This window comes from Rutidosis leptorrhynchoides, chromosome 10 (assembly GCF_046630445.1).
Source record: "Rutidosis leptorrhynchoides isolate AG116_Rl617_1_P2 chromosome 10, CSIRO_AGI_Rlap_v1, whole genome shotgun sequence".
Classification (NCBI taxonomy): domain Eukaryota; kingdom Viridiplantae; phylum Streptophyta; class Magnoliopsida; order Asterales; family Asteraceae; genus Rutidosis; species Rutidosis leptorrhynchoides.
In genome coordinates, this window is record NC_092342.1 from 306527513 (window position 1) to 306553683 (window position 26171).

The following is a 26171-nucleotide window of genomic DNA, read 5'->3' on the forward strand; positions in this document are numbered from 1 at the left end:
TTGGATTATGTATTGCTTTATGATTGACCATTGGAAAAAAATTATTCATCACTTGTGTATCATGTAAAGTGGCAACCATTTGTGTATACTCTATAAGCATTGTTACAAAACTAGATGGAACTAACTTAAAAACTAATGGAAGTGTATATAAATTTCATATTAAATGCATTCATTATCACTGTATAATTAAAGTGTGTAGGAAAAGGTTTAGGTTCTTATATCAGTTCCCTTAATTTTATGATATTTGTTTGATTTAAAGTATAGATTCATGTTTGATGTGGTTCGTGTTCGTGTGTGTGGATTTAGTTTTGAAGCTTCGGGTTCGGGTGACCGTGAAATTCATGATGAGGGTAACATCGACTCCGTTGAAGATGATGACGGTGAAGATGATGACGGTGATTATGAAGATGAAGATCAAGATGATGCGGGTGAAGAAGAAAATGATGGGTAAGTATGCAGTTTGACTTGTTTGCTACTTGGATAATGTTTAATGTTATGGTTATAAACTCGGATTTGTTATTTCGGATTTGTTAACTTTTTAGATTTGTAACTTTTGGATTTGTAAACTCGGTTGTAAACTTTTAATGTTATGGTTATGGTTGTGTTTATGTTATGGTTGGTTATTTTGTTGCGCGTACAGCAGGTTTAGATTATATTGAATTGGCCCGTTTTACGGATGTTACGTACAACAGAATTAAATCTGCAAAAATACTTCCAGTACCTTTTAGGGACGACATGTCGTCCCTAAAGGTCGTCCCCGTCATATTTTCGCATTTTATTTAATAAATAAATATTTATATCATTATTTTATTATTATTTCTTTAGAGACGACATGTTGTCTCTAAAAGTCGTCTGGAATTGGCCCATTCGTTTGACAACAGAAAGTCAAAGTGGGGCCCACTGTCGTCTCTAAAGAAATTGCTGTCGTTGCAAAAGAGTTTTAGCGACAGAGTATCCGGGACGACATAATAGGGACGACATGTCGTCCCTAAAGACCTTTAGGGATGACATGTCGTCTCTAATTCCAGTTTAATGTCGTCCCTAAAGGTCCGATTTCTTGTAGTGTAACCGCGAGTACGGGCGTGGATCTAAAAATAAACCCGTCAATGAAGATCCGCAGGCTAACGGGTTGATAAAAAATCCGCGGGTACGGATGATGGATCTAATGGATCCGCACCCGTAACCCGCGGGTGCCATCCCTAGTTGCAGTTCGCTCTATTCGGAATACTGCGATCACCTACATTTTAACTCATTACATATATGATAAGGTACAGGTTTGAGAAATATAATTTTCCCGTGGTATATCTAATTTAATAATAAAATTTCCTATAAAATCTGAATATATGTAACAGGTTTGAGAAGGGAGCTAGAAAGATAACCATTTTTTATAAATTGATAAATTGATGTACAAGTTTTAATCTACAATTTTTGTCATCGATTTAAATAAGTTTCCCCAAGTTTACGCGGGTCCGATAGTGAATGCGATTTTATCTCCATTCTCCCCCTCCATCCTCTCATCTTCTTTCCATTAACAACAAAACAAACAAAAAAATTAACTAAAATTGATTGATGACGATGCTGCCTAATCTATCAGCCACCCTACTCCAATTCAGCTTCTCTGATATGTATTATTGATCGATCCATGATCACTTTTTCTAAGGTTTTGTATTTGTTATATAATTCCCATTTGTGTTTAATTAAATCATGTGAATCTTGATGCTAAAGATCTAATCTTGCAAAGTTTTCTTGAATATAAACTAATCTTGATGGTAAAGCTCGAATCTTGGAATAAATATAAACTTTTGTAAAGATTGTTATTGTTGTATAATGATTGTGTGCATGGATGATTACGTGCATGGTTACTCAAGGCTCGGGCTTAGCTCAGGCTCTTCCGAGCTTTGGCTTGCGTTTGGATCAATTTAATTTCTTGTTCGTCTTTTTCATCAATTGATGAAAAGACTTAGTTATATTTTAGTGTTATTTCAGCCTAAAATATATATATAATGAATGATTCATTTGGTTGAAATCCGATTTTGTCTGATTGTTTTAGTTTTGTTGATATGTTTCAAGATTTCATCAACAAGTGAAATTAAAGATGTCTACATTCGAGGGTGTTTTCGTTAGTGATCCATGGCTTCAAAGCCAATTCACTCAAGTCGAGCTTCGTAAACTTAGACCCAAAGTACGCACATTTCACGAGTATATACAATTACGTTTGTTGCTTTGATGTATATTGAATAATCTATAATTTATTGATTGTTATGTGTTTTGGTCATATAGTTTATTTCAGCAAGAAATGAATCTGGGACAGTCACAGTTCAGGATTTGCCACCAGTTTTGGCAAAATTAAAGCCCTTTAACGAGGTGTCAAGTGAAGATGACGTTCGAAATATGTTAAGCGACTCGTATTCTAACCAGGCTAAAGAGTTGGATTTTGAGGCCTTTCTTCGGGTGAGTGATTGAATTATCACCTCATGGAACTCAATCTTGATGGTCTAGTTCGTTTATACATTTTGTTTTCCGATTGGTGGATAAAAAGATAATCATTATTCGATTATCATTTTGAGAAATTGATCATGATGAGTTGATTATAGGTCAAATAGCCCAAAAAGGTAACATAAAAGTCAAAATTTCCCAATAAGGGAATGTCGCTTTTCTCATTGACCAAAAAGGATTTTGATTTTGATTTGGTGCAAAGAAAGAGTTATAACTTGAAAAAATGTTCAATAAATGTAATATCCGTCCACATGTGCAGCAAATCAGAATTTGTTTAAAGAGTCAAACAACTATATCTTACTACCACAACTTCATAGAATAGAAGCACATCTTCCACAACTTGAATTTAGTGACATGATTATCTGATTCTTGACAATCCATTTTGCATAATCATCTCATATATGCAAAGTCAAACATTATTTGATTTCCTTGATTAATGAAAAAGGCAACTCAGAGTTTTATTACAAAATTTAATCTACAGGTATATCTAAATTTACAATCTCGAGCTAGTGCAAAGATGGGGACTTCAAAAACATTTAGAACGACTTCATCGTTTGTGAAATCATCCACAACAACTCTTCGTCACAGCATTAGTGAGTCGGAAAAGGCTTCGTATGTTTCCCATATAAACAACTTTCTCGGAGAAGATAAATTTTTAAAGAATTATCTTCCATTAGACCCTGCAACCAATGCTTTATTCGAGCTTTGTAAAGATGGAGTTCTTTTATGGTATTAACACCTCAATGTTCTTGTTTTGATTTATGTATATCTATAAATAACAATATCGTTGATTGATTCTTTTAAGTATTGTTTTTGTAGTAAGTTGATTAATGTGGCTGTACCTGGTACGATAGATGAACGAGCTATTAACACCAAAAAGGTTCTTAATCCATGGGAACGAAACGAGAATCATACTCTTTGCCTTAATTCTTGCAAGGCTATTGGCTGCACCGTAGTTAACATTGGCACACAGGACTTGGCAGAAGGAAGGGTAAGTCGAGAGAATGTCAATTTTCATTACAAATAACCAGTGGCGAATTCAGGATGAAAACCCAATGGGGTCCCAAAAATTGTTTTCAAAACTAATTATATATGAAGGGTATTTAGTGGTTGTTTACCTAAAAAAACATAAATTTTAAAAATATATGAGTCTTATACAAAAATTTAGTGGTGTCTTATACAATCTGAACTGTATATTGTATAAATTTCTAAAGTAGTGGGTGGGTCATACGACCCCACACCACAACACATAGGATTTCCTGGACCCCACACCACAACTCATAGGATCGCCACTGCAGATAACACACCCAAACTATAGGTAGGAAAATGGATGGGCCAGGTTAGATGGCACGTTAAAATGAGTATTTAGTATACCTTGCAAACGGGTCGGGTTGGGTCGAGACTCAAACGGGTTTTGGGTCGAAACGGGTCGTGGGTCGAACGGGTCATAATTTTTAGACGACTCAAATGGGTCAGGTCCAAATGGGTTGGTTCGGGTCTCGTTGGGTCATGAACTGTTTCTCGAAGTTTTGTGATGCACATGTCAATTTGCAGCTTCGGGTTTTTTTTTCAGTTTTGCTTTGTCAGGTATAGTAATAAGTAATGTGTCGAATATGATTGCAAAGATTATATTATAAAATATTACAGAGTAGTATTTACTTTTGAATAATTTGTTGTAAGCTATCATCTTTAATTAATATAGGTGCTTCGGGGTGAATTTCAACCTGTTTGACCCGTTTTGTTTCTTGTGACCCGTCCAAGATTAACAGAAATTCAATCGAGCAATTCATAATTAAACGGTCCTTACTACAACATATAATTCAAACAGTCATACACGGTGGATTTGAAGCAAATTTATCCTAAAAATTGGTGTCATTCACTGATATTGTAAACATAAGTTTGTACTAATATTTTTTGTTCGTGTTTCATGTCTGCAGCCCCACCTATTACTTGGATTAATCTCTCAGATAGTTAAGGTAATTGTACAACGTTATATTTTGTCAGCTAACTGAAGATGATATTAAGCTTTTGTTCTAACTTATTGTTTCTATTTTCAGATACAACTTCTAGCAGATGTTGATCTAAAGAAAACTCCAGAGCTGGCAGAAATGGTCGAAGACAGCAAGGTTTGATTTTTCACATACTTTGTTATTAAATTATAAGTTTAAGTTTATTAATTTATTTATATGTTTGATTTACGTATGAATGCTGTATGATATGCCAGGAAGCCGAAGAGCTCATGGGTTTGGCGCCAGAAAAAGTTCTTTTGAAATGGATGAATTATCAGCTTAAAAAAGCAGGTTACAAAAAAGAAGTTACAAACTTTTCGTCCGACTTAAAGGTATGTTTTTTTTATTGATATGAAAAAATAAAATGTAATGAAGAAGTGTTGCGACTTATTTTTCTAAAAACGATTACTATTAATTGTAGGATGGAGAGGCATATGCACATTTACTCAATGTTCTTGCACCTGAACATGTAACCACAAAAACTTTGGAGACAAAAGATCCGACAGAAAGGGCCAACTTGGTTCTTGAACAAGCAGCAAAATTGGACTGCAAAAGATATGTTACGTCAAAGGACATTGTTGAGGGATCTACAAACTTAAATCTTGCGTTCGTTGCACAAATATTTCATAAAAGGTTGAGTCTTGTTACTTTTTAAGTAAACGAAATTAGTTAAAAATGTTTATGAATTGATGATATGTTATATACTTATATGTACTTTGGATAACAGGAATGGGCTTACTATCGACAAAACAAAGTCTTCGTTTGCTGAGATGATGACTGATGACGAAAGCACGTCAAGGGAAGAAAGATGTTTTAGAATGTGGATCAACAGTCTTGGAGTTGAAACGCACGTTAACAATATATGGGAGGATGTTAGAAACGGGTGAGTTGAAACTGTACCCGACAATTGAGACCCATAGCTTGAAAAATGGGTCCATTGGGTTTGGTATTTAACCAATTTGGTCCATAAAAAAGTTAAAAGATGGGTCTAATTTAGACCCATCATGAAGCCTAATAACAAATATATATAGGGTTCAACAGGTCCTTAATGGGTAACTGGTCTTAAAGAGATTGTAAAAATGTTATTATCTGGAGGTTTTACGAGTTTAACATTGAGAAACGGGTCTCAATCCAACCTGACCCGACCCATATAGACCCGACATGTTTGATCCATCTAAAAAATCTGACTCATTCGACGCAAACCCGTTTGGGTCTTGACCCAACCGACCCATTTTCCATGTATACTTGAAACACTAATGCTGACTATAAAGTGATTTATAACTCAAACGTTGATGTTTTTCGGTTTTGCATTCAGGTGGGTTCTTTTGGAAGTTCTTGATAAACTTGCCCCGGGGTCCGTTGTGTGGAAGCAAGCATCGAAACCGCCAATTAAGATGCCTTTTAGAAAAGTTGAGAATTGTAACCAAGTTGTAAGGATCGGAAAAGTTTTAAACTTTTCGCTTGTTAATGTGGCTGGAGACGACATCGTTGCAGGAAACAAGAAGCTTATAATAGGTTTGTTATTTATGTTTTCAATAATTAAATTAGCAATAAAAAAAAAAAAGTAACTTTGTTTGTTTCAGCTTTCTTGTGGCAGTTAATGAGATTTAGCATGCTTCAACTTCTTAAAAACTTAAGAACTCATGGTCAAGGAAAGGAGATAACAGACGCCGATATCTTACAATGGGCTAACAACAAAGTGAAGGTATCGGGCAAGTCGAAACAAATGGATAGCTTCAAGGTAACAACTTTCCTTATGATATTGAAATGATTAATAGATTTTTCTTAAAGGGTTGTCGTTAACGCGCTTTAAACAGCTAGTTGTTACTTATTAATTTAGCAGTGCGGTTACATGAATGTACAATTGTTTAAAGCGCGTTACGACAGCTCTAAGAGTTGTCGTTAGCAAAATCCTATTTATATTTATATATGTAATTCTTGTTAAAGGAAAGTTTACGGTTATTATGTATAGGATAAACACCTATCGGATGGTATTTTCTTTCTTGAGCTTCTTAGTGCTGTCGAAAAGAGGGTTGTAAACTGGGGTCTTGTTACCAAGGGTGAAACTGGTAATCTTTCAACTTGATCGTCGTAGTGCATTTATCTTTAGACTGTATTGAAATAAAATTTTAATTTATCTATTTGTTTGATTACAGAGGATGATAAGAAGTTAAATGCATCGTACATAATTAGCGTTGCAAGAAAGCTCGGGTGCTCCGTTTTCTTATTGCCTGAGGACATTCTTGAGGTAAGAAACGGAATCAGTAAATGCTAAAGGTGGCAAATTGGATAGTAGGTTGGAGTGGGTTGGGTCAGGTTCACCCGTAACACACTTTCGTCCATATGATACACTTATCTTATAAGCAATTAGTGTGTCGTTAAAATATGTTCCGATTTTAACCATTTGACCCGTTTCATTTTAAAATAATCTGAAAACATAACCAGAACAGACACTACAAGTAAAATTGCTACCTCTTGTGAACACCTATGTTACCTCATCAAAACGAGTCACTTTTGAAAACATTAACCATTAACCAACGTACTAATAATGGTGGAGGCTTTACTGTTCACTGGGGTAAAAAAGTCATTTCGCCATTTCACCATTTTTGCAGGTTAACCCAAAGATGATTCTCATATTAACCGCGAGCATCATGTATTGGAGCTTGTTACAGAAGGCTAAAGGTGATGAAGAAGATAGACCACCTAAGGAGGAGGAGGGACCCGCACCTGGGGAAGAAGATAACACGGTCGTCGAGGAAGTTACCGAGACAAAAGAGGAGGAGGAGGCTACAGAAAACAATAACAATGATTAATAATAATTAGGAAAAAATCAATTAATCATCATCGTGTTTTATTATAATAAAATTTTGTTACTTCCTTCGTTTTCCTTATCAAGCTGACAATATTATTTGGTATACTGGAACTGTAAAACATTAGAGGCCAATGGTTTGATTCTCCTTTTTTTCTCTTTTCATTTAGAGGAATATAGGAGGCAGTACATGTAAAATTTACATTTACACGTAATTATTCATTTGTTGCTATTTGTATTCTTGATTCTTAATTGATACAGTACATTTTTTGCATTTATTATCATTAAGGTCAATTTTACAAGGTAAGAATTAAAACTGTAAGTTGAATAAAAAGTAGATATTTCTTAAATGTATGTTTTTTTTTTTTTAATCTTGGTACTATCAAATTGGGACGCATGGACTACGTGACAAATGTATTTAAGCGACTAACTTAAAACTGTTTAACTTGATCACCTTCACCACTTTGCTTATTACTATTACTATTACTATCACTTTACTATGCTTATTTATTACAGTATTAGTTTACTATGCTTATTAAATAAAAGAAAGGTTAATGGCAACAAGATCACCAAATATACTTTTTTATGTGTTACATTAAATACTCGAAAAAACGTATATTACAACTCCAACCAGAAACAGGAAGCGAGTTAGCAGGAGCTAATAATTTCTTAAAAATAAATCCAATACAGAAGCTGCAAGATTTGAACACAAATCCTCTTAGGCATCTTTTCTCGTAAGGTCGTAATAATACACATAAATTTAAGTTGAAAACAAGCATGCTAGACATTTGCGTCGTTTAGCATTTGTACAACATTTTTTTGATTAAGGGCGTTTTAACTTAAATAGCATATATCAACTATTGGCATCAAGATTACTAGAATTTAGTCGTCTCAACCTCTGATCAAGTTCTGCAATCACTGCTGGTTCTTGTTTTTTCCTTTCTTTTGATATATTCGTGCTCATAAACCCAAGTTGATCAAAAGCAACCTGCAATTATTATATTTTATGTTTGTTGTTAAGCTGGAGACATAAAAGTATTGTGTAATTTATATGTCAAGATATGTATCGTACTGTGCAACATATTCATGAAAAGTTCTACACTTTTGAGGGCTATGCTTTGCCAACTTTTATTGATAGAATTTAACTATTTTCATGTATTCTATATTCTATGTTTTATATACTTTACCAACATCCAAGAATCAAGAATGCTACATAATATTAACTTTAAAATATGTATAAAAAGGTAGACTTACTGTTAATAGATCATCAGGATCGAATAGATGATGAGTGGTGTTCTGTATTACATTGATTACATCACCAACATGATGAGTCCCAAGCAACTCTTCTTCCTTCATCTGCGATAACGTTAAACAACACTTAAATCTTTTGCTTTTGCAATGCGTTAGTCCCTTCTATCTAGTATACTTTAATTGCAACATTTTATTTTATTTTATAATAAAGCGTTTAAGATACAATAAACTGTAAAACCATTGTCATTGACTATAATCAACAATATACCAACAAAGTAAAGGCTATTTCAGACAAATTTAAGAACATTACCTTGAATATAGCAAGAGCCACGTTAAATAGAACTTGTGCTCCTTCATAAAATAGTACATCCCAAACTCGCAAGGTCGTCTACAAAAGTTTTATCGACAGAGAACTATTAGATATATGAAAAGCATGCATACACAAACTTATAAAAATGGGATTAGGGGTGTAATTTTAACCTCTGAAGGCAAGCTTTTTGAGAAGATGCAAAGAAACCATTCGGTGGCAACAAGCGAAACGTCGAATTCGAGAGCTTCTAAGTGAGCGTATATACTGCAAGACAGAACTTTTTTGTTCTTAAAAGCTACCAACCTTAAAATCACTATTAATCAACAGTAAACAACATTATTGACTGCAAGATAGAAACTTTTTGTTGTTTATTTACCTTGGGCACTTTTTCTTTAATAAATCTTTAAACACTCTTTGTTCAACATGGCAGCCTGTTAAATTACTTGAATAACAATCATTGACTAATACGTTTTCTAAAAGAACTGCTAACATCCAAAAAGCATCTTCTTCTGTTTTCATGACGAGTAACAATAATGCAGCGACATAATTTAAACCCTGTAATAAATACATAATGGTCACCGCAAGATTCAAGAAAATGGTGGAAAAAAGGTTAAAACTTTTAACTCTGCAATTGAAGATGGACCAATTGGTGTGTGCTGACCTGGCAATAACCAACATCGGAATCACGAAAAGAGTAACCGACAAGAACACGTCTTAGAGAAGCATGACCTTCAGGAGTGTCCAACCATGGATGACCAGGGAAAGTTCGAGGCAGATCCTGCATGTACGCACGCATACCAAAAAAAAAAAAGGAACGAAATAAGCAAGGGTACAAACAACTTCATATTACTAAGTTGCAAGGTTGTAAATGCCACTAGTCGGGGACTGCTTGGCCAAGACGGGGACTAGTTGGACGTTGACCAACTTTGACGTTAATTGTATTTGACCAACTTTGGCCGAATAAATCCGACTTTAACCTAATAAATCATGGATTTTGACTGGCTAAATTGGATTATTGACAACTTTCACCAAATAAATCAGCCAAGTCGGAGACTAGTCGGACTACTTCAAAATACCGATTAGTCGGAGGGCTTTTACAACCATGTTAAGTTGAGCCTTAACTAAATACATCGAAGCGTCGACTAGCTCTAAAACATATAGTTATATTGACTATACAATAAGCGAACATAGAACGGAAGATAAAATTTTATTTCTTTCAATTCATTAAATTTTGATGTGAGCTTTATACACGACAACTATTCCTAAATAACAAGTGTTTGTAATTTTCATATTAATACTTAAAAATGTAACTTACAGAAATGTAACTATCATACCATTTTCCTTCACTTTTTAATCTCAATGTCTCATGTTCATTTTATCCTCATATAACGTCATATTTTCATTTTCTTCTCACACCATATACATGTTACCAACACATCACAAATATTAACTTCATATCTTGAAACAAAACTGGAGTTATGATTCCTAATGACTCTTTCACTAGTTTCACACATACCATCATTAGTATTACATGCAATATAATAGCTCAAACAAAGTCATCTCAACAAAAATTATTAAAATTGGCACAAATACAACAGTGTCAACCAAAAACTATAACTAATATAAGTATATGAGTATATAAGTATATATAACAATAATGTAGAACCAAGATAGCTCACATACATGATCAATCTGTTTCGTGGCAGGTGTGACCTTACCCTCAACAGCAATTAGCAATTCATTATAATAGCTATCAGGCACAGTCGATTTCTTCTTCGCAGCACCAGATAATGAAAACCAAACTTTAGGTCTTAAAACTGGAGGTATACCCTTCCTAATTAGCTTCTTAAGTGTTATACCATTCACTAAAGCTGAAAACTTTAAGGATGATTTAAGGGCAGAAGTTACATGAGTTTGTAAATACCAATTTGCCCCTTTACTAGCTTCTAATGCCCACCATACCTTACCTTGTTCCCTTACTTTTTCCCTAACTTCATTCAATATGTTTGCATCATCAACATTACCTTCTACTGTAAACCCATAAAGATCCTGAAACTTTACAGTGATATTTGCCCTTCTGGAATGAATACTTGGCCTCAAAATGGGAATCTGTGACTGAGTTTCAAGTGACAGATCCCTCTTGCTTTGAGTCCCATACATTCTTTTTATATAATTTAGTTTGATTAACTCAGAATATATTAAACTAATAAATCAATTAAGAAAATTCAAACAAAATTAGCCAAATTAAACAACTTAGGGCTAGTTCAGGAAAGCTATAAGATTCTTGAAAAAAGCTCACATGGGTTAACTGAGCATAATATCATGTGATGTTTAAGATCTTAAAGATCGAATCTTTATACCCTATATCCAAATGGGTACCTGAAAAACCTTTAATTTCTTTCAAAAAATCAAAGAAGGTACAATTTTCAAAATTGTAATACAAACAAAAAGTGTGAAAAGGGGGGACTTTGAATCAAAGTTAAGATGGAGTAAAAAACAAACTACTCATATGAAAGAAACTAAAGATGGTAGATATGAGTTGGGGGAAGTTTTAGTACTCCGTATCTATTTAGGGCAGAACGCGTTTAAAGTTGCTGAATTATAGGGTGTCTGAATTCTAAACATGGTAGATGGGGTTTTCAAATTTAAAAATAAGGAAATTAAGAAGTGATGACCCAGTAATGTTTTTATTTTTCAAGTACAGAAGGTTTTAACAGAGTTGGGTGTTTTAGGTGTTTCCATAAGTTGAAAGTTGATTGATGAGTTCAAGAGAATGGTAATATGTTGAATTGTTTGTCACAAATTGATAAAGGATTGGGTGGGGAAGTGTGGTAGGTAGGGTGACACCAATTTTCTTAATTTTGATTTATTATAACGTTAACAAAAAATTTAAAGGAAAAATGGCACCAAAATGCATTGAACTTTCATTAAAATTCTATTGTATGCATTCAACTTTCAAAAGTTCTATTGTATGCATTCAACTTTATATTTTCTCCTATTGTATGCATTCAACCTGTTATAACAGGTTACCTTCTAGGTCACCTTCTAAATATTTACATCTTTAGTCCCTCATATTTGTAAATTCTAATTTAATTAGTCCTTTTGTTAAACAAAACATTTATATCTTCATACATTCATCATCTTCATCTTGTCTAAATTATATATTAATTATATATCCATAAATAAGTGTGTAATATTGATCATTTTAGGTACTAATTAAATTGGTACTAATTAGAAAAGTTCGTTGATCAACCAAAAATTCAGACATGACTTCTAGTAATGCTAAACGTTATATTAATCCAAGAATCTTATAAATTGTTTGTGTCTGTTGTGACTGGGGGTGTCAAAATGGGCGGTCGTGCAGGTCCAAAATGTTGAACTTGCTCTACCTTTATGATTAAAATGTTATTAACAAGCAATTAGTCCACCGCGCGATGCCGCGGTAAACTTAAGAATTTAGAAAAGTCATAGGTTATCGCAAAAAGTTGCTGGTTGTTACATACAAAAGGTTATTACATGAGTTTGCATACATTGCATAATCACATGCTCTTTTTGATCTTGGAATGTCTTTCCTGCACTTGTAGTTAGCGAAAGTTGTCCAACATGAGTGTAACATCCGAAATATATTAACACAATTTAATAAGGCACCCTAAAACATAATAGCCCGAGATATTTAGCGTTTTTGGAAAAGCGTCCATTTTGTGAATAGGTAGTTGCGTTGTGTTCGTAAAATTATTTCGAGTTGAACCGTGGTTTCGGAAAAATATAACGTGTGGCGAGCGAGAAGATGTGGTCCGTTGAAGATTTGGGTGTTTTTTTTTTAAGTTTTTTTATTTAGAAATATGTAAGTTTCAACCTTTTTTTTTAAGTATTTTTTATTTAAAAATATGTAAGTTTCACTTTAACCCTTGAAGTTTGGGGTGTTTGACATTTGATGGTAAAAGGTGCTTGTTGGTACAACGATTTAAGCGTAACGTGCAACTCCTCTAAGCATAAAAGTTGGTTACTATTCATGAATAGTAACTCAAATTTGCTCAAATGTATATATGTATAATGTAAGGATACACGTTAATTTCTGTAAATCTCTGTTACATCCCGCAAAAAAAAATAGGTAAGATTATGCTTGGGAAGTTAAATAAAAAAACAAAAACTAACATGATAAACTTTACTTGTAAGGATATTCAAGAATCCCAGAAGCTGCAACAACATGAGACTTTTTCGATCCACCAAACTAAAAAGAATAATAGCCATTATTATTATTCATCGATGATGATCTAGCTGACTCTGTGCCAGTTGAAGAATCGGATAAAACTGCACATGAATCAGCACCGTTTGCTAGAATGGGGACAGTTGATGCTCGCCTAGAACTGCTGTTACCAATCTGAGATCATCTCCAATGAAACCTAAATCAAACTAGTCCAATTATAGCTGAAAGCGCTCCAATCACTACCCCAATCGATATCCCAATAATCAAACCTGATGATTTCGCTTTCATCTTTTTATAACTGTTTTGGTATTTGTTATGCAACAAATTGTTCCATCAACACACCTATTTTTGGTTGATCAACAAACTTTTCTAATTAGTACCAATTTAATTTGTACCTAAAATGATCAATATTCCACACTTATTTATGGATATATAATTAATATATAATTTAGACAAGATGAAGATGAAGAATGTATGAAGATATAAATGTTTTGTTTAACAGAAGGACTAATGACGTTGTTGATCAGTGGTGGATAAAAGTCTTCAGAAAAATCTCAAAATTTTAAATTAAGTATATTTATTTATTTTTGTCATTATGGTATAAAATTCAGTCATTAACTATTAAATAAAAATCACATTAATTATTCACTCCCAACCCCCAAGTAAAATATAAAAAGTTTTAAAAATTTGACAAACAACTTCTAAATATATTATTAATAAGCCTAAAATTTATAAAACTCATTTTCGAATCATCGTTTATTTTAAAATCACATAAGTTCCATTTTCACTCGTTTACTATGAATCGAATGACAATTGAGCGTTACCGTCATTTACTAAATAACTTGAAAACCCTATTTGTATATTCTATAAACTTTATATATATATATATATATATATATATATATATATATATATATATATATATATATATATATATATATATATATATATATATATATGTTATTATTATTTTATATAACTAATTCCAACAATTACAATATATAATATTTCATATTATTATATACAAATTTATATATGCATATTTATTTACCAGTAATCGTATCGTGAGTTGTCGGAAATAGTCAAATGTGAAAGTGAATTCATGAAAACGGTTCAAAAGTTCTGAGACTCAACATTACAGACTTTGCTTATCGTGTCGAAATCATATAAAGATTAAGTTTAAATTTGGTCGGAAATTCCCGGGTCGTCACAGTACCTACCCGTTAAAAAAATTTCTTCCCGAAATTTGAGTGAGGTGGTCATTGAAATGTCCCGTTCTTATTGATTAAAAATGTTCCATATTAATTGATTTCGTTGCGAAGTTTTGACCTCTATATGAGACGTTTTTCAAAGACTGCATTCATTTTAAAACAAACCATAACCTTTATTTCATCAATAAAGGTTTAAAAAGCTTTACGTAGATTATCAAATAATGATAATCTAAAATATCCTGTTTACACACGACTATTACATAATGGTTTACAATACAAATATGTTACAACGAAATAAGTTTCTTGAATGCAGTTTTTACACAATATCATACAAGCATGGACTCCAAATCTTGTCCTTATTTAAGTATGCGACAGCGAAAGTGTGACAACCCGGAAATTTCTAACCAAATTTAAACTTTAATCTTTATATGTTTCCGACACGATAAGCAATATTTGTTAAGTTAAATTTCAAGAATTTTAAACTATGTTCATACATTCATTTAACCTCGACCAAGTTCCAACGATTCACGAACCATTAAACGAATATGATTATATATGTATATGTGTATATATATTATAACTTGAAACGTAAACAAAATATTAGATTAAATACTTTATATGATTGTATCTGTTTCAAAATGTTTATCAATGGAATTAGAAGATAAGATCAAATGATTGAATTATCAGATATATTGAATTATGATTACAAGTCTCTGTTGAAAGGCCCACGTTGATTTGAGAAATCTTTCCATTTTAACAATATTCGGAAAATGGTAAAGTGATTTATAAATAAGAACAAATTATCAATCATTGAGAACTAGACAAAGGATAGTGGAAGATTGAATTTCATAAAGACTCGATTGATATATTTAGTTTCAAACGTACAAAAACGTTTTCAGTTTAAAAAGAACTTTATTATTAAAACGTATATAACTTTTATAAATATCTAGAACCACTTTTGACAACTCATTACTTAACTAGTATGATAAAGATAACGATATTTATATTTTATTTTATTAAATATATATAATGATTTAAATTAATATTATATATATTTATACGCGTATTATACGTACATAGTTTTATACTTTTACTATACTTAAACTTTACCTTTACTTTATTTTTACTTTACTTTAACTTTAATAATTCACTTTAATAATTCATACTTTAATAATTCATACTTTAATAATTCACTTTAATAATTCATACTTTAATAATTCATACTTTAATAATTTACTTTAATAATTCATACTTTAATAATTCACTTTAATAATTCAAAAATCTATTATAAATAGAATTCAATAGGTTTCATTATTTCATAGAAACTTGAAAATATTTTTCTCTAAACTCTCTCAATCGATTTACATATATACATTTACTCCGTATTATTTCAAGATATTATTAGTATACATAAAATATTACGACGGAGTGCTGTCCGAGTGATTTCGAAATTGTTTTTCGAGTGGGATAGGATTAAGGAAATTATGGGTTATAGCTATGGAGGTGATTGAGTATGGTTCATGGGTATGCTCGTGAGGTCAATATAGTGTTTATCATTTCCGTTGCGTCTACGTACCTTTCCTGCAATATTGAATCTCAATATTGATACGTGAGTACTCATAATTTAACTTTTACATACTAATAGTGTATCCCTGACTAGTGCTCGAGTATTTAGAATTATGCATGCTTGTACTTTTGATATTGCCCTTAGACAGGTTAGGTTGAATCTTGAATTAGTTACACTTGCTGTTGAGATAAGGTATAAGATATGCATGTCCTTGGAAAGCTAGCGAAAAATTAAGAACTTTTCCTTTAGATATCGAATGGTTTCGATGAACGGATTAGAAGTTATAATCAATTGAATTTTCGATATTTTTATTAAAAATGATTATTATTATCGTCGTTTTTATCGTCGTTCTAGTTTTATCTTATTATTATCATTATTATTATCTTTATCAATAAAAGGGATTTATCATTAAAAATTGTGATTTTTTTTATTATTACTATCGTTATTATCGTTAAAGTTATAATTAGTATTATTATTATCCAATTATTATTATTATTATTATTATTATTATTATTATTATCATTATTAATATATATATCATTATTTAAAAATGGTTATTGTTATTGTTATTATTATTATTACTATATTATCATTAAGATAATTATTAGTATTATCGTTAATAATGTTATAGTAACTATCATTATTAATATTAGTGGAATTAAAACAAATATTTGTAACACCTAATTATTTTGATTACTATTATTATCATTATTATGAACACGATATAAAAGATGATTAAAAGCTATTAAACGAAACGATTAGGAAATAATGAGTAAGAGTATCATGATGAAATTAAATTATTATAAGATATTTGTAGTGACCCGAACTTTTCCATGTTTATATATATATTAAATGAAATTGTTATTTACATGATTAAGTGTTTCCAACATGTTAAGCAATCAAACTTGTTAAGACTTGATTAATTGAAATAGGTTTCATATAGACAATTGACCACCCAAGTTGACCGGTGATTCACGAACGTTAAAACTTGTAAAAACTATACGATGACATATATATGGTTATATATATAGTTAACATGATTTTATTATAAGTATGTATCTCATTAGGTATTTTAATAATGAGTTATATACATAAAAATGAGACTATTAATTTAAGAAACTCGAAAACGATATATATAACGATTATCGTTATAACAACGTCTTACTAGGTACATATGAATCATATTAAGATATTGAGACACTTGGTTAATTATGTTAAATGATAAGTAAATATATTATTAAGTGTATTAACAATGAAATACATATGTAAAAATAAGACTACTAACTTAATGATTTCGAAACGAGACATATGTGTAACGATTATCGTTGTAACGACATTTAACTGTATATATATCATACTAAGATATATTATATATCATAATATCATGATAATATAACAATTTAACATCTCATTTGTTATAATAAACAATGGGTTAACAACATTCAACAAGATCGTTAACCTAAAGGTTTCAAAACAACATTTACATGTAACGACTAACGATGACTTAACGACTCAGTTAAAATGTATATACATGTAGTGTTTTAATATGTATTCATACACTTTTGAAAGACTTCAAGACACTTATCAAAATACTTCTACTTAACAAAAATGCTTACAATTACATCCTCGTTCAGTTTCATCAACAATTCTACTCGTATGCACCCGTATTCGTACTCGTACAATACACAGCTTTTAGATGTATGTACTATTGGTATATACACTCCAATGATCAGCTATTAGCAGCCCATGTGAGTCACCTAACACATGTGGGAACCATCATTTGGCAACTAGCATGAAATATCTCATAAAATTACAAAAATATGAGTAATCATTCATGACTTATTTACATGAAAACAAAATTACATATCCTTTATATCTAATCCATACACCAACGACCAAAAACACCTACAAACACTTTCATTCTTCAATTTTCTTCATCTAATTGATCTCTCTCAAGTTCTATCTTCAAGTTCTAAGTGTTCTTCATAAATTCCAAAAGTTCTAGTTTCATAAAATCAAGAATACTTTCAAGATTGCAAGTTTACTTCCAAGTTTTCTAAATCCATTCCAAGTAATCATCCATGTAACGACCCGTCAAAATCGCTATTGACGCAGCACGTTAATCATTGATTCCACAGTGAGGTTTTGACCTCTATATGATATGTTTTAATAAAATATTACATTCATTAAAATAAGTGACTTTCTAAACATAGAAAGTTATAAACATGTGGGCGAGTGCTTAGGTATAAGCAAAACCCCGAAATACATAAGTCTTTAATTTACAGGTTGACATCACAGTCCAATTATTTATTACACAACGCAGTTTTATTTTGAATGCAATAAACTTTGTACAAAGCATGAAAGACTCCATGCAGGCAACAAGCACATCACAGCGGAAGCATTCTAAGGACCTGAGAATAAAACATGCTAAAAAGTTAACACGAATGTTGGTGAGTTATAGGTTTAATTGCTCGAGTCATAAACTTGTATAAAGATAGACCGCAAGATTTCATCAAAAGTTTATCAATAGATTCTACGTAACAGAGCACCCTGGTAACTAAACTTAATGCTATAGTGATAATTACCCCATTCGTTTTAATACACGCAAACCAACGTGTCTTAAACTCAAATAACATACGTCCGTTAAAAGGCTAGCGCTCTAGCTCGGACGGGGATGTCAAGCCCTATGGATCCATATACAATTATTCGCACCCACCAGTCCATATCCTATGTACTGGCAGCTACTAGTTACCAAAGCTAAGAGATTTCCGGTTTAACTCAGTGTAGAATTTAGTATGTACTTGTGTCTTATCGCGTTTAAAATAAATTGCATGTATTCTCAGCCCAAAAATATTTAAAGTATTTAAAAAGGGATCTATAACTCACAGTTCAATATTGAGACTCAATATTGTTGGCAAATTGCGTAGACATAATGATGGTAGACGACTGTATGGTTGGCCTTGGATTCAAGAACAATACCCCGAACAATACCCAATATTTCCTTAGCTTAAAGCAGTTTGAAACCCGAATTAAAACACCCTCGAATATACTTTATTATTATTAAACTTAAATTATAATTATAATTATAAATTAAAATTTAAGTTACAGAAATAATTATGAAAAATTTCGTCGAGCAAAACTGACCTTTTATAGTACTTTTCGATTTACTGTAGCTCATGCGATCGCATGAGTTTTCAGTGTTTTTGCCATGCGATCGCATGTCTGCCTTTTCTGTTTTTGTTTGCCAGTTCGTCGACATCAAATAGTGTTTACTGTAGCAAATAGTGTTTTAATGTAGCAAATAGTGTTTTACTGTAGCAAATAGTGTTTTACTGTAGCAAATCACTGTAGCAAACTCGTTTTCACTGTAGCACTGTAGCAAAATACGGTTTCACTGTAGCAAATAGGGTTTTACGGTAGGAAAGTCGTTTTTACTTGTACATATATATATACATACATATAATTGTTCATGAATCGTCGAGAGTAATCAAAGGTAATTGTATATATGAAACAGTTCTAAAATTTTGAGACTCAATCTAACAGACTTTGTTTAGCGTGTTAAAATAATAAATCGTATAGAGAATTGGTTTAAATAAGTCAAAAATTTTCGGGTCATCACAATCCAAGATCAAGAAACCTTTATTACTTACAGTAGGTTATCTTTCTAATACAAGGTAATAATCATATTCAAACTTTAATTCAATTTCTATAACTATAACAATCTTATTTCGAGTGGAAATCTTACTTGAAATTGTTTTCGTGTCATGATTCTGCTTCAAGAACTTTCAAGCTATCCAAGGATCCTTTGAAGCTAGATCTATTTTTCTCATTTCCAGTAGGTTTATCCAAGGAACTTGAGGTAGTAATGATGTTCATAACATCATTCGATTCATATATATAAAGCTATCTTATTCGAAGGTTTAAACTTGTAATCACTAGAACATAGTTTAGTTAATTCTATACTTGTTCGCAAATAAAAGTTAATCCTTCTAACTTGACTTTTAAAATCAACTAAACACATGTTCTATATCTATATGATATGCTAACTTAATGATTTAAAACCTGGAAACACGAAAAACACCGTAAAACCGGATTTACGCCGTCGTAGTAACACCGCGGGCTGTTTTGGGTTAGTTAATTAAAACTATGATAAACTTTGATTTAAAAGTTGTTATTCTGGGAAAATGATTTTTATTATGAACATGAAACTATATCCAAAAATTATGGTTAAACTCAAAGTGGAAGTATGTTTTCTAAAATGGTCATCTAGACGTCGTTCTTTCGACTGAAATGACTACCTTTACAAAAACGACTTGTAACTTATTTTTCCGACTATAAACCTATACTTTTTCTGTTTAGATTCATAAAATAGAGTTCAATATGAAACCATAGCAATTTGATTCACTCAAAACGGATTTAAAATGAAGAAGTTATGGGTAAAACAAGATTGGATAATTTTTCTCATTTTAGCTACGTGAAAATTGGTAACAAATCTATTCTAACCATAACTTAATCAACTTGTATTGTATATTATGTAATCTTGAGATACCATAGACACGTATACAATGTTTCGACCTATCATGTCGACACATCTATATATATTTCGGAACAACCATAGACACTCTATATGTGAATGTTGGAGTTAGCTATACAGGGTTGAGGTTGATTCCAAAATATATATAGTTTGAGTTGTGATCAATACTGAGATACGTATACACTGGGTCGTGGATTGATTCAAGATAATATTTATCGATTTATTTCTGTACATCTAACTGTGGACAACTAGTTGTAGGTTACTAACGAGGACAGCTGACTTAATAAACTTAAAACATCAAAATATATTAAAAGTGTTGTAAATATATTTTGAACATACTTTGATATATATGTATATATTGTTATAGGTTCGTGAATCAACCAGTGGCCAAGTCTTACTTCCCGACGAAGTAAAAATCTGTGAAAGTGAGTTATAGTCCCACTTTTAAAATCTAATATTTTTGGGATGAGAATACATGCAGGTTTTATAAATGATTTACAAAATAGACACAAGTACGTGAAACTACATTCTATGGTTGAATTATCGAAATCGAATATGCCCCTTTTTATTAAGTCTGGTAATCTAAGAATTAGGGAACAGACACCCTAATTGACGCGAATCCTAAAGATAGATCTATTGGGCCTAACAAACCCCATCCAAAGTACCGGATGCTTTAGTACTTAGAAATTTATATCATATCCGAAGGGTGTCCCGGAATGATGGGGATATTCTTATATATGCATCTTGTTAATGTCGGTTACCAGGTGTTCACCATATGAATGATTTTTATCTCTATGTATGGGATGTGTATTGAAATATGAAATCTTGTGGTCTATTGTTACGATTTGATATATATAGGTTAAACCTATAACTCACCAACATTTTTGTTGACGTTTAAAGCATGTTTATTCTCAGGTGAATACTAAGAGCTTCCGCTGTTGCATACTAAAATAAGGACAAGATTTGGAGTCCATGTTTGTATGATATTGTGTAAAAACTGCATTCAAGAAACTGATTTCGATGTAACATATTTGTATTGTAAACCATTATGTAATGGTCGTGTGTAAACAGGATATTTTAGATTATCATTATTTGATAATCTACGTAAAGCTTTTTAAACCTTTATTTATGAAATAAAGGTTATGGTTTGTTTTAAAAATGAATGTAGTCTTTGAAAAACGTCTCATATAGAGGTCAAAACCTCGCAACGAAATCAATTAATATGGAACGTTTTTAATCAATAAGAACGGGACATTTCAGTTGGTATCAGAGCGTTGGTCTTAGAGAACCAGAAATTTGCATTAGTGTGTCTTATCGAGTTTGTTAGGATGCATTAGTGAGTCTGGACTTCGACCGTGTTTTCTTTAAAAATGATTGCTTAACATTTTTATTGGAAACTATATATTATTAACATGTATATATTATGTGATATATTAATCTCTTAACATGTTTGATATTGTGTGATAGATGTCTACCTCTAGCACAAATCCCATTGACTCACCTAATAATAACGAAGAGTCGAATATATATTGGACTGAGTCACAAGTTCCCGAAGAAGAACCGGAAGAAGAATCAGGACCGGAATAAAGAATCAGGACCGGAAGAGGAGGAACCTGAGGAGGAAATAGAACCGGTGGGAGAAATAATAAAACGGTTAAGTAAAAGAAAATCCTCAACCAACCGACCAAGGTTAATTATGGTCAATGGTGTTTCCGCCAAGGAAGCAAAAAATTGGGAGGATTACCAATTCTCCGATGAATCAGATTCCGACGAGAATTCCGATGATGTTATAGAAATTACCCCAACTGAATTTAAAAAGGAAAAAGAAAATAATAAGGGAAAGGGCATAAAAATAGAGAAATCTAATTCCAACCCTGATGAACTTTATATGTATCGTCAACCCCCGAAGCCCTTAAGTTGTAACAATGACCCGGGAACCTCTAAACTACCAGGTTTTTCTAAACCGTTGTGGAAAACGACAGCTCGTATTAGGGGAACATCATATATCCCTAGAAACTTGGCAAAACGAACCAAAACCAAAGAAGAAGAAACGAGCGAGTCAGAATAAGATAGTTGTATTCTTGTGGTGTAATATATGTAATATAGTGTGCTTATGCTTTATGATATATGTAAAAATTGCTTGTATTAATAAGTATTTTTTTTTATGAATCTAACTCTTGTCTATTTTACAGTATAAAAATACAAAATGGATAGACAACCCAATATTTTAAGAGACCTACCCGGAGACATGATTGATGAAATCTTGTCTAGAGTCGGTCAGAATTCTTCGGCACAACTATTTACGGCGAAATCAGTTTGTAAGACATTCGAAGAACGTTCCAAGAATGTCTTGGTCTATAAGAGACTTTCGTTTGAAAGATGGGGGATATCACATTGGGAAACCCATAAGTTACGATGTGTTTACTTTGACGCATATTGTGATGACCCGGGAATTTCCGACCAAATTTAAACTTAATCTTTATATGATTTCGATATGATAAGCAAAGTCTATAAGGTTGAGTCTCAAAAATGTTTAAACTGTTTCATATATTCAATTGACCTTCGACTGCTCTCGACGATTCACGGACAATTAATTGTAAATAGATATGTGTATATGTATATATAAATAATAATTCAAAATATAATTTGAAGTATTATATGTTATTGTTATTAAAAATTGATAAAATAAAAATAGGATATTATAATAATTATTATTTTAAACTATATATATATATATATATATATATATATATATATATATATATATATATATATATATATATATATATATATATATATAAATAAAGTATATTAAAAATAAATATTAAATGATTGTAAAACTCGTTTATCATTCGATGGCTATTTAAATGAGTTAAAAAGGAACTTATGTGGTTTTAAAAAATAAACGGTGATTCGAAAATGAGTTTTATAAATTTTAGGCTTATTAATAATATATTTAGAAGTTATTTGTTGAATTTTAAAACTTTTCATATTTTACTTGGAGTTGGGAGTGAATAATTAATGTAATTTTTATTTAATAGTTAATGCTCGAATTTTATATCATAATGACCAAAATAAATAAATATAGTTAATATGGGATTTTTTTGAACACTTTTATTCGCCACTGAGTAACAACGGAGTACGAAATAATAGTCCGCGAAAACCATCGGTAAAGTAATTACAATTATGAGGCTGTGATATTTTACACGTTCAATTATTATCCACTTGATTGCTTTTACTATCTTATGTATATTATATGCATAAGTGTCCGTAGAAATTCAATAACAATAGCTCCCACTTGTTTCATTTTATTACCCATGAGTGAACAATAGATTGATGAGTTTACTATGGCTAATTGATTTAATCAGCTGGATTACTGTGCACTTGAGATATTTAACTATATTTATGTATACTACTTTTGTCACCAAAGTTATATATATATATATATATATATATATATATATATATATATATATATATATATATATATATATATATATATATATATATATATAAGCAATATACTAAAGAGAGTTAAGCATCCACTCAACACCTAGTTTCTTTTCTCCATCACTATTTTTTTTATTAAGCCAACACCAAGAATTACAAATCCATCAAACTTGCTCCTTATTTCTGGTTTCTGTATATCACTTTATCAAAATAATATACATAAATGTGCATGATGGGATATTATATTATCACTAAACCACCACCCCTTTTACATCCCGTGTTTTCGTTAACCAAACAAATCATTTACAACATTCTTGCTACTACCCAACTTCAACTACAACCATCACCTTCTTGATTTGTTGTTAATCGACACCATCACCACCTTGACCCGACCAGTACCACTGTTAACCACCAATTTGTTTTTCTGTTTTCTGTTTCGTCTACATCACAACTGATCACTACATGACCACCGTCTAAAACCCACCTACATGTTGTTGAGTTAACCTTCGATTCAGTTCCTGTTCCGGTTACGAAACCAAAGCATCCACCCTCTCCGGTCACCACTTCACACAAGGAATCACCATGACTTAAGGCTGTGTTTGTTTCCTATTTTTTTTATTTCATTCGAATACGACCACCATGAATAATCTCACCCACTTCATCACCTTAAATCATCACAACTAACTGCTATATGTTTCTTTTTCTTTTTTTTAATTTCGAAAACCACCATACGACCATCAAAAAAAAAAAACCCACTTCTTGTTTATGATGTTGAACGATGATGAATGATGAAGAATGATGATGAGGATTGAACGATGATAATCAATAATCTGTGATTTTTTTTTCTTTTTGGTTGTTGTTGTAAACATCACTGAACATCCTTCTTTGTTTTTCTATTATCAATCAAAACCACTTCATCATTAACCAATTGCCGGTTCCTGCTTCTGTTTCGAAGAACATCAAACCAACACCATTAAAATAACTTCTGTGCTGCTACGTTGTAAAGTATTTTTTTTTCTGTTACTGGAAACCCAGGAACGAGCTGCTACTGCTGCAATACGTTTTCTATTTCTAATTTTCTAATTTTATAACAAACGAATGATGATGATCCCGATGAAGACGGTGGGATCGTGATTACGTGAGTTGATGATGATAATACTTTGATAACGATGGTGTAGATGATGTTGATGACGATGAAGGAAAATGAGGACGATGAAGATGAATTGTTATAATTTTGACAATGATTATAATGATTACGGCTAGATGATAAGATGATAGAATGATTAAGCTTGTGAACTGCATCGTTAAACAACTACTTCAATTAAATTCGCCTTTCTTTTCCTGCGTTTTTCAAACCCTACCAAAAACCCCAATTGTTTTAAAGTAAATCGGTGGATACAAGTTGGTTAGTTGGGCCACACGTTTCTTTTAAAATTGTGTTGGGCTGTATACATGTTGTAGTAATTGGGCCGAGATTTAATTTAACTATTGGGCTTTATTGGTTTGTTGGGCCGAGAACGAGTAGTTTTTAAGAAGAATTAAAAAACAGAAGAAAATCTGATTATATAATTTTCGGTTAGTGAGATTAAACAGAAAGATAGATCAGCTCAATTGGTTAGGCATGCGTTGGGGTTTCCAGAGGTCGCGGGTTCGCGCCTCGTCTGGGGCATTTCTTTTTAGAAAAAGCTTGGAGAGGGTATACACTTTTATTTTATTTCTATCATTATTATTATTAGTTATTATTATGTTTATTATTATTATTATTATTATTATTATTATTATTATTATTATTATTATTATTATTATTATTATTATTATTATTATTATTATTATTATCCTTATTATTATTATTGTGATTATTGTTGTTTTTATTATTATTAGTATTATAATTATTATTATAAGTATCATAATTGTATTTATTATTATTATTATTATTATTATCATTTTTAACGTAAGTAGTATTTTTATTGAAACTAATTTTTATTAAAAATTATCATATTATTAGAACTATCATTATTATTATTATTAGAATTATCATTATTTTTATCATTATTATCTTTATTATCATTTTTATTATTTCTAACACTAATATTATTATTTTTATCATTATTATTATTAGTATTATTAATATATCAAATAAAGATTTTCTATATAATAAATATTATTTACATAAAACATAATTATATTAATATGTTTGTAATAAATTTTAATTATCTATTTAATGTATATAAAATAAATATAGTTAATTTAGTTATTAATGAAACGTACAAGTTACTAAAATAACAATTAATAATGATACCTAATTTGGTTCGATTACCATTATATGT

At 31.2% G+C, this 26171-nt stretch overlaps 2 protein-coding genes across 2 annotated transcripts; one reads left to right on the top strand and one right to left on the bottom strand.

Moving 5' to 3' along the window:
* The first annotated feature begins 1545 nt into the window (after positions 1 to 1545).
* LOC139871545 (fimbrin-5) lies at positions 1546 to 7441 on the top strand. Its single transcript, XM_071859249.1, has 15 exons — positions 1546 to 1660; positions 2071 to 2182; positions 2281 to 2451; positions 2978 to 3225; positions 3316 to 3487; positions 4434 to 4472; positions 4554 to 4622; positions 4721 to 4837; positions 4927 to 5138; positions 5233 to 5388; positions 5821 to 6020; positions 6089 to 6246; positions 6478 to 6574; positions 6662 to 6753; positions 7118 to 7441. The coding sequence occupies exons 2-15, from the start codon at positions 2096 to 2098 to the stop codon at positions 7316 to 7318; spliced, it is 2019 nt and encodes a 672-aa protein (XP_071715350.1). The 5' UTR covers positions 1546 to 1660; positions 2071 to 2095; the 3' UTR covers positions 7319 to 7441.
* Positions 7442 to 7887: 446 nt separating this feature from the next.
* On the bottom strand, positions 7888 to 11629 carry LOC139872521 (uncharacterized). The gene is made up of 7 exons (XM_071860410.1): positions 10559 to 11629; positions 9537 to 9653; positions 9252 to 9430; positions 9046 to 9139; positions 8876 to 8953; positions 8569 to 8670; positions 7888 to 8302 (listed from the first exon to the last, which is right to left on the bottom strand). Exons 1-7 carry the CDS (start codon positions 11033 to 11035, stop codon positions 8168 to 8170), a joined length of 1182 nt encoding a protein of 393 aa, XP_071716511.1. The 5' UTR covers positions 11036 to 11629; the 3' UTR covers positions 7888 to 8167.
* Positions 11630 to 26171: the final 14542 nt, after the last annotated feature.

Excerpts from the sequence above, each read along its gene's own strand:
- LOC139871545 (XM_071859249.1), top strand. The coding sequence starts at position 2,096 with ATGTCTACATTCGAGGGTGTTTTCGTTAGTGATCCATGGCTTCAAAGC. Across the intron at positions 2,452-2,977 it reads ATTTTGAGGCCTTTCTTCGG|GTATATCTAAATTTACAATC; the intron begins GTGAGTGATTGA and ends TTTAATCTACAG. Across the intron at positions 6,247-6,477 it reads AACAAATGGATAGCTTCAAG|GATAAACACCTATCGGATGG; the intron begins GTAACAACTTTC and ends TATTATGTATAG.
- LOC139872521 (XM_071860410.1), bottom strand. The coding sequence starts at position 11,035 with ATGTATGGGACTCAAAGCAAGAGGGATCTGTCACTTGAAACTCAGTCA. Across the intron at positions 9,654-10,558 it reads CCACGAAACAGATTGATCAT|GATCTGCCTCGAACTTTCCC; the intron begins GTATGTGAGCTA and ends GCGTACATGCAG. Across the intron at positions 8,671-8,875 it reads TGGCTCTTGCTATATTCAAG|ATGAAGGAAGAAGAGTTGCT; the intron begins GTAATGTTCTTA and ends ACGTTATCGCAG.